General features: G+C 39.2%; 1 protein-coding gene across 4 annotated transcripts in view; it reads right to left on the reverse strand.

Moving 5' to 3' along the window:
* LOC18438886 (Tetratricopeptide repeat (TPR)-like superfamily protein) overlaps positions 1–14,938 on the reverse strand; it is a 52,315-nt gene that overhangs the window by 21,128 nt on the left and 16,249 nt on the right. For 2 of the 4 annotated variants that reach the window (XM_006849064.4, XM_088847772.1), the window contains exon 4: positions 9,523–9,636. In XM_006849064.4, coding sequence (XP_006849127.3) covers positions 9,523–9,636 — 114 coding nt within the window. Of the gene's footprint in view, positions 1–9,505; positions 9,637–14,938 lie in introns of all 4 variants that reach the window. The other 2 variants (XM_088847774.1, XM_088847773.1) reach the window with 1 other exon arrangement.

Here is a 14,938-nt window from a genome sequence, read left to right on the forward strand (position 1 = left end):
GGGCAAGCATGCCTAAGGCGGGCGCCTAGGCGGTCAGGGCGCCCACCTAATGCCATCCCTTAAAGCAAAAAAAAAAATTCCAAATCCTCCCAAACAAAAAAAAGCCTGGAATTGCCCTTCTCTCTCTCTCTCTCTCTCTCTCTCTCTCTCTCTCTCTCGTTCATGTACTCTCTCTACATGTGAGAATAAGAAAAATAATTGACTCCAAGTGTTCGATGTGGAGCCTCTCTCTCTCACACACACACAAAGATACACATGGACCAGTGTGCTCTCTCTTTTACATGTAAGAAGAAGAAAAAGAAGAAACTCTCACATAGACACTCTCTCTCTCTCTCTCTCTCTCTCTCTCTCTCTCCCCTATCCTCCAAGCATTCGAGACCTCTCTCACAAATACAGATCCAAAAGACAAAAAAAAAGAGGATGATCTTTAAGAATTTCATGCGAGACCTCATGCACACACATACGTACACATGCGCATACACACACACACAAAATAACATATGGCCCCTACCCAACCCCCTTCCTTTAGGGCCAACCCCTGGCTGCTTAGTCGGCCGCATCCGCCTTCTTGAACATTGGCTACACGTATACTTTGATGTGTATGTGTACACAAACACAGATATACCTAGTTTGCTTACATTCACATGTATGTACATGTGTGCATGCATACAAGGGGTAGTTGTTGGGTTTTTGTGGCCATTTAAAGACCTTATGAGAGCATGTACTGAATATATATAATGAATTATTCAAATAGGAGTATAGTCCAGCTTGGACTATAGCACATTAACAATGCCTTAGACTCACTTGAGTTTTGACTAGCTATGACTAAATGTGAAGTCCAAAACCCGTACTCCTAGGCATCATATAAGCACAACCAATAAGGGTTTCGACATGGCGTTATCCCTAGATGAGGTCGAAGATGTGCACAGGACAGTTGACCAGAGGACATGGATTTGTTCTTTGTGTGTGATAGATGGCCTAAAAGGACAAGAGCCTAAATCCTCATCATTACCATCACATGGCATGTACATTAGATGGCCACCAAGGAAGCAACCTTTAGATAAGGGTGTGTGATGTGTACATGTGCAGAAGAGATGACTCCCTACAACACTGGACTATGTTGGAAGGACCCATGGAGCATCTTGCAGAAATAGGCCCTGGACTTATCCTCAGGGAGGGACTTGTAATCCATGGTCAAGGATCATATCTTCTCCACTTATTGGTTGACTTTGATGGTCCAATCATGAACCCCTAGAATGGGTGGTGGGTCATGGGATCGATTGAGTCAGTTTGAGACGGTACAGTGAGATGCGGTCTCTAAAGAGGATGGAGTCCTCAGCGTATTTGTCGTAATCCTAACTCTATGGATCCAATTCCCATCAAACTTTCTTAGATATGTTTTAATTATTGTTCAAATAATTAAAATGAATTTTTTAGACCTCTCTAGGTATTTTTATTTGATAGAAATATGATTTTTTAAACAGAGAAAAATCAATTTCCTGGATTTAATTTAATCAGAAAGAAAAATAAAATATTTGGAGGTTTTATTAAAACTATTTTATTATCTGAAAATTATGTTTAACGTATTGGGGGCCCATTTGGTTCATTGGGCCCACCATATTGTGGGCGGTGTGAGGCCCACATGGCCACCCACCTCCTCCATGCTTTCCTAAATTAAAAGATGGCAATTATGCCAACGTTAACTTGATATTTTAGGAAACCTTTTTGCAATGTTTAAAAAAACGGTCCGCTCGACGCCTAGCCGCCCGCCTAGACGGCTTGAACAAAAAAACCGCACGCCTCGACCCAGGTGGCCCTCTACGGGTGGTTGTACCTGGGCGGGCGCCCAAAGCCGTAAGGCTTTTTTCGATTGTTAAATTCACCCAAAAGGGCAAAAGGGGTCATTTTGACCCCCAAGTTTGTATAAAAATGTTATAGGGTTTATTTTTTAACCCCCCAAAGTGAAAAATAGAAACCCTCAATCTCTAAACTTATTTATGAGAATCTAAAGTAATTTCTGAGAATTGAAAGTATTTTTTGTGGATTGAAAAAGTTCTCTTTTCTCATTGAAATTATGTTTAGGGTGTTATTGGTGGCATTAGAAGACTTTTGAGTTGATTTGTAGCTCGATTGAGGTAACCAACATCAAATATCAAAGATTGGGTAGAAAATGTCAGTCCATAATCTTTATTTGAGTTTTATTTTTCCAATTTGAAATGTCTTTTGTGGGGTATAGTAGGGATGGAGATCCGGGATGGAAATATTGTGAATGACAGGAATAAAATTATATGCAATTTCTGTGGACATGTTTCTAATGCCGACATAAATAGATTTAAGAAACATCTTGCCAGTATTAGAGGTGATGTCGCACCATGTAAGTAAGTCCCAAATATTGTAAAGAAAGAAATTTGTGAATACATTGAAGGTGAAAAGAGTAAAAAAATTACAAAAAAAAAAAAGGATATAACATAATTAAAGTCAGGGGTCCATGTTTTTTATGATAATATTGACACTAAAGAAGATGATGAAGAGGGGGAAGAAGAGGTAGCCATGGTTGGTACTCAGAGCTCTAAGAACAAGAGGGCTTTTGAGTCTAAGAAACCTTGCATGAGAGGGCCTATAGATAGTTTTTTACACCTAGCCCTGAGACAGTAATTGCGAAAGGCAAGGGGGTAAAGGGAAAAAACAAGTGATAATTGAAAATAGATTTAAGAATGAAGATAGAGGCAGGGTGATTCAGTATATTGCTCGGTGGTTTTACCATGCGGGCATTTCTTTTAACACTGCTCGCTTGAATAGCTTCCATACAATGTTGAAAGCAATTGGGCATTGAGCAATTTGGCCCAAGTTTGAAGGGTCCAACTCCTTATGAGATTGGAGAGCAACTACTGAAGAAAGACATCGAGTATACTATGAATATGTCAAGACCCATAAGGAGGGATGGGCTAAATTTGGGGTATCTTTAATGACAGATATGTGGAGTGATAAGAGGAGTACCATGAATTTGTTAGTAAATTGTCCGATGGGTACAGGTTTTTTGCGTTCAATTGATACTTCCAATGATATTCATGATGCGCATTATATATTTTCTTTCATTGATAAAGGTATTGAGGAGGTTGGGGAGGAACTTGTAATTCAAGTGGTCACAGAAAATGCTGCTCCCAATCTAGCTGCAGGTCATTTGCTTAGACAGAAGAGGCCTCGCATATTTTGGACTCATTGCGCTGCACATTGCGTAGATCTTATGCTTGAGACCATTGGTGAATTGTATATTATTAAAGGAATTCTTTTTAAATCTAAGGAGGTTACAATCTTCATATACAGTCACTTACTTACCCTTAGCATGATGAGCAAGTTTACAAAAAAGAGAGAGCTAGTAAGGCCTGGGATCACTAGATTTGCCACTACCTACCTTAGTCTACAGAGCATGTATAAGAGGAGGATCGCATTAAGGTCTATGTTTGCTTTAGAGCAGTGGAGTAGGTGTAAGTGGCCTAGAGATGCCAAGGGAAAGAAGGCACAAGATATTGTTCTTTCGAAATATTTTTTCCATGGGGTGAAGTATGCGATATTACTATTTCTTCCCTTGGTGGAGGTCTTGCGCTTGGTTGATGTTGATAAGCACCCCATGAGCTTTACATATGATGCAATGGAAGGGGTTAAGAATGAGATTGCAGAGAATTTGGGCAATGATGCAGCTAAGTATGCCCCAATTTGGGAGATTATAGATGACAAATGGGATAGACAGCTCCATAGACCATTGCATCATCGGGGTACTACTTGAACCCCAAATTCTTTTATGCAGATGCGGATATTGAGTCAAAGGGGATAATTATGGAAGGTTTTAATGAGTGCCTTGAGAAACTAATTCCCGATCCACATATCCAAGATAAGATATCACCTGAAGAGCTAATTTCACACAAGTGTTCTTTGATGTCATTTGGGAAAGATATGGAATTAAGACAGAGAAACAAAGACGAACCAGGTAGTTTACTTTTGACTTTTGTTTTATAAATTATAATTTTCTTTCAAGTTTCAACTTTCAAGTTCTGATAATGTTAAACACCTAAATTAATTATGAAGGTTGCCCACATATTGCAGCCCAATGGTGGAGACAACATGGGAGTAGCGCTCCAAACCACCAGAAGATGGCTATACGGATCTTGAGTTTGACAACTACCTCTTCTGGTTGTTAGCAGAATTGGAGTTCGTTTGAGATGGTATTTTACTATTTTACAATTTTATATGTTTTTCTTGTTTGTAAGTTCGTTTTGTAATATAGATTCATAGAAGGTAAGAAGATCATAGACTCATAGTAGTTACTAATGCATTTTTCCTTATAGGTGCATACAAAGAGAAGAAATAGGTTTAAGCAAAAGAAGCTCAATCACTTAGTTTTTTGTTAGAGAGAATGAAAGGCTCAAGGAGAAGAAAAACTAGCCAAAGACGGATCCTATCTCTTCGAAAGACATGGAGAATGCTTCAGATTGGCTAGTTGGTGACCCTGGTACTGAGGAGGTCTTCCATGGGGAGGGTTTGATATGGGAAATGGTCGAGGAGGCTTAGGGGCAAGCTTCTGATCCTAAGAGGGCCACTCGAGCAACTTCTTCTGCTGGTACTTCAAGGAGGGAGATAGAGGAAGAGTAGGCAGATTCAGAAGAATCTCTGGATGAAGAGGAATATGTTGAAGAGGGTGATGATTCTGATGATGACGGCCTCAATTTTGATGCAAATGAAAGCAATGAATATGATGACTCTGATTCTTATTGATGTCTTCTCTCTTCTTTTGTAGTAACTTTATTGCACCATCTTGGTTTGGGCTTTAAACATTTGGACTATTTTTATTTTGTTATGTGGTTTATACTTTTTTTGCCTTTTTGGACTATTTTGTTGAGTGGTTTACTGGTTTTTTATATTTTTGAAAGTCAGTTTGTTGAAGACTTGGAGAGTTTTTTTTTTTTTTTTTAAACGTTAACGAATGTATTATTGAAAAAGAGTGAGTTATAGTGCAGAGTAAGTACGAGAGTCCCCTGGTTGACGAGAGTCTCTGCAAAAAAGAATAGGCCCTCCTTCCCTATACAAAATGGGGTTATAAGAAAGCCCCTTTTCCAAGTATACAAAAATGGGGTTATAGTTTTGTCCCCTAACAAAGTCTACTGTCAAATTACAAAAAAGAACAAAACATTATGTAGCCTAGTAAGTGGCCCACACGCTGCAAAAAGGTGTAGCAAGCCTAGTCTTCCTCATGGGCGTTGGCTCCGTCCTTCGCCAGGAGATCCGTGAAGGCGTTTGACGTCCTTGATGTATACATCCATGAGACGGACGTATCCCTGCAAATATGTTCAATCTCGTCATACAAAGGCAAAAGATACCTGGGAGGGTAAGCTTTCCTGGAGGCCCAAGTGACGATGTTTTGGGTATCTCCCTCTGCTATAAGATGTTGTCCCCATGAACTGTTGAAGCTTTGCAGGCCTTTGAGGAGCGCGAGAGATTCAGCATGCTGTGAATCAAGCACACCTATGTATTCTGAGTAGGTGAAAAAAACATTGTGTTGGTGATCTCGAAAGACGACTCCTATTCCAGCATGGCCTGGATTACCCAAGGGGCACCCATCAAATTTTAGTTTGACTACTCCTAGAGGGGGTGGTTTCCAGGTGGCCGCTATTTTCTTTTCCTTTTTTGGTCTGTGTAGGAGGATATTCTTCCAACCCAAAAGGTTATTAAGGCTGTCGCCCAAAGTGACTTGTCCCCTAAAGATTCTGACATTTCTTTCTTTCCAGAGCGTGCAAATGGTTGAGGCCATTGTTGCCTTCCATAAAAATTCCCAGCCTTCGGCCATTGTGAGGAAAGGTTCAAAGCAAGCAAATCTTTGATCGTTGGTGGTATCACCCAGTATACACCAAATAGTTGTAATAGGCAGCCCCAAAGGTCGTGTGCAACCTTACAAACGAGGAAGAGGTGGTTGTCGGACTCCTCCTCGCTCAAACACATTGGGGATAGGGATCCCTTTTCTTTGCAAGTGATCAATAGTTAGGGCCTTAAGGGAGGCAGCTAACCAATTGAAAGTTTGCACCTTTGGAAGTGCTAAAGTTTGCCATACCTGAGAGAAACGACGTGGGGTTCAGAGGGAAAGTAAGAGGTTGAGAGACTTTTTTGTAAAAAGAGGCCACTGTGAATTCTTCTGATGGGACAAGGGACCACACCAACTTATCTATTCCATGGACCAGAATAAAAGTTCCGTGCAAGAGAGCTGAAAGAGATTGGAACTGATTTGTTTCCTCCTCAGATAGGTTCCTTCTAAATGAAGGTTGCCACCGTCTTCTGCCTCCCTGTGGTATCAATTCATCGTCTATTGTGGAGTCTCTCTTAGTTGCTAATGCGTAGAGAGAAGGGTAGCATTCCCTCAATGGTGAATGACCTATCCAAAGGTCAGACCAAAAGTATACTCTTGTGCCTTCTCTGTGGTGCAGCCTGATGAATTTCTTGGACATGGCGAGAGAGGAGAGAAAGGACCTCCACGCTCCTAATGCATTGGACCATGATCTTCGCTCAAATACCCAGGTGTGGTCACGAATTCTGTACTTATTACGAAGCACCTTCGCCCATAGAGATTCAGTTTGAGTGACCAAGCGCAACCACCATTTTCCTAGTAGGACGAGGTTTTGCTTTCGCAACAATCCCAATCCTCCCTATTTCTTGGATAAAGAAACTTTGTCCCAGGAAATGAGGTGGAACTTTGTTTTGTCAGCCTGTCCTGACCAAAGGAAGCTCCTCATAAGCTGATCAAGGCGGTTGGCCACTGAAGCGGGCATTTGAAAAATAGACATGAGATACACAGGCGCATTGGCAAGGGTAGCCTTGATGAGGGTGGTTCTTCCTGCTCGGGAAAGAAATCTCCCTTTCCATCCGGCCAAACTTCTATCAACCTTGTCAATGACATTGGACCAATGCCTCTTCTTCGGATTGCCCAGCCCGAGAGGAAGGCCAAGGTCTTCGACTTTACATCCCCAGGAGGGTATAAGCTCTCTGATGTGGTTGTCGGCAATTGCTATACCCATCATTTTGGACTTCTCCATATTGACGTTAAAACGTTGAAGACTTGGAGACTTGGATGTTATTATGATTTATTTTATGGATATGGAACATGGAGAATATGAGAGTTGGAGACCTTACAATAGCATATTAGACCTTTAAATGTTTTGTATGGTTTGAAATTTTGAATAAGTTTATTCTCAACCTGAGATATGTGATATGTTTGTATATAAAAACGTATGTTGCGAACTTCTGATATTTTCAAATGGAATAAATTACAAAATTTGACACAAATATATGCATATATGTGCATTTGGATAGTAAATATATAAAAAAATGCTAAGAATTTGCACCACAGGGCGCCTGAGGTTCTAGGCGCCTACCTAGGTGCTAGGCGCTCGGTGCCAGGCAAGCCGCCTAGCGTTTTTTGAAACCTTGCCTTTTTGTACAGAGATTTTGATTGATTTTTTTATAGGAAGGTGTAAGAAATTAATTGTGATTGATTTCAAAATAGGATGGTGAAAGAAATTGATTGTGATTGATTTCAAAATATGAATGTGTAAGAAATTAACTTTGATTGATTGATTACTTTCTTTGCACATAACATTTGATGGGAATTGAGTTAGAGTAACTGAGGGATAAGGTTCCACATCGTTCTTTTAATCATGATGGCTGATTTAGAAAATGAATGGTTGACACCCCATAGGTCTCCAAGATCAAAAGTCAAGATTAAACCTCATGATGATGGCAAAACCCTAACCCAAGAAACCCTAGCCTCTTGTCGATAAATACTAGCTATAGGGGTTCTATTTCTTATCTATCTCTATCTCTCTTTCTCTAAATTAGGGTTTAGGAAAGAGTTTAACCCTAAGGGGTGGCACACCTCAGCCACCCAAAACCTAGCCCTAGGTCCTCGCCTCATGCTCATGTGTTGAGCCTTGGTCAAGGAAATCCTATGTGATGCACTCTAAGGGTTTTCTTAGGCTTCCCTAATTGTGAGGTGTGTTTTTGAATCAAGATCTCATACGCCATCGGTGGAGGAGACCCGGTTTGGGGTGTACAAAGACCTTGGGGGTAACCTGAGGCAAGGTACACAGTAATATTTCACATTTCGTGTTTTTTGTTGCTTCTATTGCTTCTTTATGAAATTTTCAGTTCTACATGATGAATGTAATTTTCTTTTAATGACATGCAAGGGAGAGGTCTTGGCTATTTTATTAAGCCAAAATTGTATTTTGGACACTTGTAAGTGATCGGGGTGGCAATACGTATAAAAGAGTAGGAAAATTTTTAATTGGTATTGACTTGCCCGGTCACCTAGTCCACCTTTCAGTAGTCTCATCGGAGGCCATCTCCTAGACGAATGTTATGCACACAGATTATAGGATTATGTTAGTTTAAGCCCCCTCAGACCACACCAAAATCAAGTGCAGAAACTCATGCAAATACAGCTTCCAATGTTTTGACTTAAAGTGGACATGTATACACACACCTATTAGTATGTAATGATGCTATATACATGTACATGTCATAGCATGCAAGTCTAGTTTCACATGCATGTGAGGCTCCATGTGACCATGTATTATATCAGCATATGCTTTAAAGCACCACATATCATGAAATCAAGTATTTCAAAACACCGGTTCAAGATCAATGTTTAAGCATATCGAGTCAGCTTCGCCATCGCCAATCTGCAAGGAAATAAAAAGGCTAGACCCAAAGCCCAAGAAACTCAAAAATTCTTTCGACTATGAGGATTAGAAAAGAGAGGAAACTCACTAATATACAAAGGAAATTAGAAATGGTTTATGGCTGTAATAGTTGCTCACAAAGTGATTAGGTATGTGTAAGTTGATGTATGTGTATATATATGTCTATAATGGGTGTACTTGTACATAGATATTAGAGTGGGGGTATTTTTGTCAGGTAGTAGCCCAGAAATGCTTTATATAAAGTAAAACCTATATAGAGTATTGTACTCGATTATCCCTAGAAAGAAAGGTTTTATAAATAATTTTGATATTTTTATGATGATTTATGAGTTTTTCTTATCATGTTCTCCATTCTCTATTTTCCCCTTTTTTGGATTTTCTAAATTGCTTCCAGTTCTAAATTGGATTTTATACACTTTTTCCATCTTTTTTAGACTGCTATTGTTATTTATAGTTTAGTTTGCTTTATACTTGTGTTTTTTATGTTTAACACAAAATTTGGAATTTTTTTCAATCCTTTAGCCTTTTCTGAGCTTGTACATGACTCAAGCGAGTCCACTCAGATCCGCCGGAATTACTCGTCTCAGGCACAGGTAGAGTCCCATGCCTGAGCCAAGTTTTTGCACACTGATCGAAGAGGAATCAATCTGATATTCTCCACAATGTACTGTATTGGATAATCCTGACAAAGAGAATTAGCTTAAGAAACAAAAAAATACTTGAGTACAAGAAGGAAATCATATGCTTAATGAAATACGCACTGTAAATCAAAGCATACATCATGAAGAGTAGGGCAAATTCGAGTAGCCTCATCATATTTTTTACAAGCTTCTTCAAGCAAAGCATCTTTTGAAGGAGAAATTGAATCGGGACCCACATTATCAGCACTTTCCTGAAATAGAAGTAAAGAAATGAAGTTAAGATGTGAATTGCCAATTTACCACTAAGCATGCCTACATACTTCAAAATGCAATGCAGCATTATCAGTTTCAATATCACAAACTGTAGTAAGAAAATTTCATTGATTATCAACATATTAATGAGGCCAGTATCAAGGTTCCACCTATTAATTTAGTGGTCAGGGTGCAGCACTAATGCCCAAAGATTGAATCCCAACATAACCCCCCAAAAAAGAGGAAATATAACAAAATTGCTTTTGCATCCCCTGTCCATGCAGGAAATTGTTTAAGTAATATATAATTTCTGCTATTTTTCCCTGACAAACGAGAACACCTATCCATGAATGCAATATCTAGTATTGAAAAGAATTATTTTCTATAAGACAAGGATTCAAGGTAAGATGATTGAATCTTTTCCTTCTTGCTGAGGTTTGGGTCCTTTAAATGCCCATACCCTTGTCTTTGATTAAAGCTCTGTGGTTTAGTCCCCATGTATGTGTCCCAATGCTTTATGTTTATGGATTACTCTCAATTCAAGTAGGAGTGCTGGTCTACTTGGGTAATTTTAGAAGGGAAGGAATAAGGGAGTTGAGCTCTATTTTTGGGACATAGTAGGCTTCATCACTCTAACCTTGGCGGGTGACTAGGTCTTGGCTAGATGAGTAAACCCTCACCCTAGACTGGTTATGCTTAATACGGGTACTCTGTTGAGGTCAGCTCCAGCCAGGGTGGGTACTAGTTGATTGGCAAGAGATGAAAGAGGCTCCTTTGGTGTGGGATGGATATGAGGACAAAGACCTGAACACCTCAGCATTGTGCTGCTGGTTGCATCAGACCTGTATGATCTTTAAGAGTTTTGTTGGGTTTGTGTGATAGTTAGAATGCATGTGCCTGAAACAGGATCCCGCGCACGAGGAAACCTGGAAACTCCTATACAAGTTTTTTTGGTCTGTGTGCACACCCTAACCTTATCCTTGAGGAGAGCAACTGGAAGCTCTGGCTCCGTGTGGACTATGACAACTTCTATGCTTAACCTGCTTCGATAGTCCAATAATGTGCTCCTTAAATGGGATACATGTGGGTTATAGGTCTATTGAGTTGGTTTGGGCTCCAGATGTGGTCATAGGGTAGTCATGGAATGCCTTTAGTAGGATCTAATTTCAATGTTAGCAAACTTTTCTAAGGTTTTAAAGTTGTTTTTCCTAGTTTATTGAGAAAATTAAATAAGGATTTATTTTCTCTAATTAGTCACCTTAACTTGTATAGCAAAATATGTTTCAGAACAAGGATACTTTTGAACTAAAAAATTGTTCCGAAGTAAGGGTATGTTCAGAATTAAATAATTTTTTTTATAGAAGTAAATTTCACGGAGTATTATTGAATTTTTGGAAATTTACTGATCTCTTTTTGTGGACCACTTGAGGACTACACGAATCACACGTGAGACCCCTTGAGCCCACTGGCCATCGGGCCCACGTGGACTCAAACATGAGGGAACGTGCATGGGGAAGTCCTTTCTCTCATGGGAGGTACATATCACTCAAGTTTGGACTTCAAAGTGTAGTTTAATTCCAAAGATCTCACAAGATACTTTCTAAATATTTCCCCTGGTGACTAGGATGTTGAAAAGTCAAAGTTTGTTACAAGTTTGAAAAGTCAACCTTAGATGGTTAGAAGTTAGATCTAAGGTGGGAACATTGTTGTTGGAAAAACCTGAGAATCCAAATCGTTTTAGACATCTGAATCGCAGAAGCGCGGCTAGCTAGAAGATTTTCATTTTCGGAATTGACGTTCGTGTAAGGAGAATTGCGCGAAATGAGATTCCTATTTTATAGGAAACGAGATGCGACCCAAATGGAATCGAGATCCCTACATAGATGAAATCGAGATTCTAACCTCTTTGGAATCAAGATTCTGACCTATTTCGAATCAACACAAGATGGAATCGAAAGTCCATATATGGAATCGAGATTCCATCTTTGAAATTGAATTTTTGATGTATTTGGAATCAAGGTGATATCAATTTGGGTTCGGGTTTTGACCCACCAGTCAATAGAAATTTATAACTCTATGGGTCGAGTTTCAACCCTCTTAAAATGAAGATTCCTAAATCAATAATATCTCCCGCTTTAAAAACTTAGAACCTCATCAAGCAATCAAGATCATAGGCCTCTAAGACCTGAAGAACGGTTCCTTAGATTTGAAGTCAATGTATTGACTATTGAGACTCAGATATAGTATCAGAAGTAAGGTCAGTTAATAGACACTCAGATGGAGATCACAGTGTCTATTAACTATAAATAAGGGCATGGATGGGTTGGAGAGTCATTGATGCATTCCTCTTCAAAAAAAGAAAGACTTTGTCTTGTAAAAGAAGCCTAAAGATTGAACCCCAGGTAGGAGTAAATCCTAGGGTTTCTCCAAAATTGTGTGCTTCTTGTTGATTTTTCTTGATTTCTTCAAGCTCTCCTACATCAAGTGGTAGCACTTGCTGAGAGGTGTCGTTCGTGTCAACTGGCAAAAGGGCAACGACAAAATACCGGGCTTTATTCTCCACTTCCTATTCTTAATGCACCTTGGAAAGATGTTAGCATGGATTTGTTCTGGGACTTCCAAGGACTCAAAGAGGTATGGATTTTGTATTCGTGGTGGTAGATAGATTCTCAAATATGTCTCATTTTATACCTTGCAAGAAGACTCTGGATGCCACACATGCTGCTAACTTGTACTTCAAAGTGGAGGTGAGGTTGCATGGTGTTCCAAAGACGATAACTTCAGATCGGCATATGAAGTTTCTCAGCCATTTTTGGGGAACTTTGTGAAAGAAATTGGGCAGTTAGTTACAGTTTAGTAGCGCTTATCATCCACAGACAGACGGTCAGACTGAAGTGGTAAATTGTACTCTTGACAATCTTTTGAGAAGTATTGTGAGGGAAAAGAAAAAACCGTGGGACCTAGCACTGCCTCAAGCTGAGTTTGCCTATAATAGTGTTTGCAATAGATCTACTGGTAAGAGTCCTTTCGAAGTGGTATATGGGAAAAACCCATATACTCATTCGCTTGACTTGGTTCTTGTCCCGGCGAATGGAGAGGGTCATGTTATTGTTGAGGACTTGGTTGAACAAATGAAAAGAGTGCATGAATAAGTGTGTGCTATTCTAGAAGCCAATACAGCCAAATACAAGGAAGCAGTGGACAAGTATAGTCATTTCAAAGAGTTTAATATGGGAGACTGGGTACTGGTGTATCTCAATAAGGAGCGACATACAGTGGGAAAATACAGCAAGCTGAATGATCGCAACGCAAGACCATTCAAGATTGTGAAGAAGATGGGCAGCAATGCTTACAAGGTCTCTTTGCCTTCACACATGGAGACTTCAGACATCTTCAACATTGTTGATCTGTCAGAGTATCATGGTATGGAGGTGTAGGAAGATAAAGATGTGAACTCGAGGGCGAATTCTCCTCGAGAATGATGGAGATCAGAGCACAAGTCGCCACGAGTATCTTCTTTGGAGCGACAGATTCCTCCTAATTTTCGCTCATATTTGGAGGATGAAAACCCTAGGAAGGCTTCCAAGAAGAGAAAAAAATAGTTTTGGTTTTTTTAGTTTTTAAGGCTATTTTAGATGTTTTTTATTAATTTATTTCATTGCTGGACCAGTTAGGGACTTTTTAGATATTTTAATTAAAATTTGGGAATTTAGTTTCAAGTAATATTTAAGTTAGGACCTTTCGGTCAAAAGTTAAATTGTGTGGACAAATATTGTTCAAAAAAATAATTTTTAATATAAATAAGGGCATAGATGGCCGGGAGAGTCATTGACAGTGTTTCAAAAAGCGCTTGGCGGGTCCTAAGCGGCTTGGGGGGTCCAGGCCGCCCAGCACATAGGCGGGCACCCAAAACCTGGGAAGCGCAGTCGAATCCAAAAAGGATGCCCATTTGAATAAAAAAAAGATATATAGTGTAAAAAATAAAAATTAGGAATTTAGGGCACTTACTTTGAGTTTGATATCTCAATCTTCAAACTTCCACCTCAAATATGCTTCTAAGGACTCAAAATCTTCTAAAAAAATTAAATAAAAAATTAAATAAAAAATTAAATCTAATATCAATGGGTGATGTTTTGATCAATTTTTGTCGACTTTAAGACACCCTTTGATCCTAAAGAAATCACCAAAAACTAGTTTTTTGGAGGCTTTCTCTCTCTAAAATGGGCTCCAATAAGTTTTAGGTTTCAAGTAAACTTAAAACCATCCTTCTAACCCTTTATATTTTAAAAAAGAAATATCAATACAAAAATAAATAAATTTCTGCCTCTAGGCGGGGCGCTCACCTAGGCGCGCCGCCCAGGGACTGCCGCCTAAGCCTGGGCAATGCGCCCAGGCCTTCTGGACCACCTAGGCGCTGGGCGGTCCGCTTTTTGAATCACTGGTCATTGATGTATTCCTCTTTAAGAAAAGAATGACTTTGTCTTGTAAAAGAAGCCTGAGGATTGAACCCTAAGTGGGAGTAAACCCTAGGGTTTCTCCAAAATTGTGTGCTTCTTGCTAATTTTCCTTGGTTTCTTTAAGTTCTCCTAAATCACACTCGTAGTCCACTTAGGGAAATTGTCTACAAAAGGTACAAAGATTATCTCACATATTTTTAAAATGTGATTTTGAATTCATTCTTGTAGTTCAAAATGGGATTTTACTTGTGCCATGGTTTTGTCTGTGTTTTAATATATGCTCTTGATACCAGGGATGGAGACGTGGAGTATTTAATTTTTAATGTTGCAAGGCCTAAGTTCTCTTAATTTTAATGCTCCAACACCCAAATTGCCTTTGTTAGCTACAAAAGAACTTATACTTGCCTTTTTTACCTGCAAAAGACATTGGAATTATATTGGTTAAAAACATAACTCTAGACGTTCGCATTTAAAACATGATTTATGAACCCAATACTTTCAACAATGCATTCATTGAGATATTACTCGGAGTATGAACTATGGGAGACTATCGTCTCTAAACCGTATTCCAAATAACTCAAATCGAAATTCATAAATATTTGAACAACTCTATAAGTCACATATTTGCGCACCTAGAACATTAGTATTTGATCTCATAGGATTCGAACATCAGATTGAGATTCCATGAGGAAGGAACCAAGATTTACGATGTTCGATTAATTTGTGGTTTCTTGCATTTACAAACCCCAGTACTTGATGATCAGGAATATGGATTTGAAAACAATCGAATCAAGTATCACTATATGTGGAATCTATATCTAATAAATGTAGAATCGAGATTCAA

Source organism: Amborella trichopoda, chromosome 9, assembly GCF_054954075.1.
Source record: "Amborella trichopoda isolate Santa Cruz 75 chromosome 9, AtrichopodaSantaCruz75HAP2 v2.0, whole genome shotgun sequence".
Taxonomy (NCBI): domain Eukaryota; kingdom Viridiplantae; phylum Streptophyta; class Magnoliopsida; order Amborellales; family Amborellaceae; genus Amborella; species Amborella trichopoda.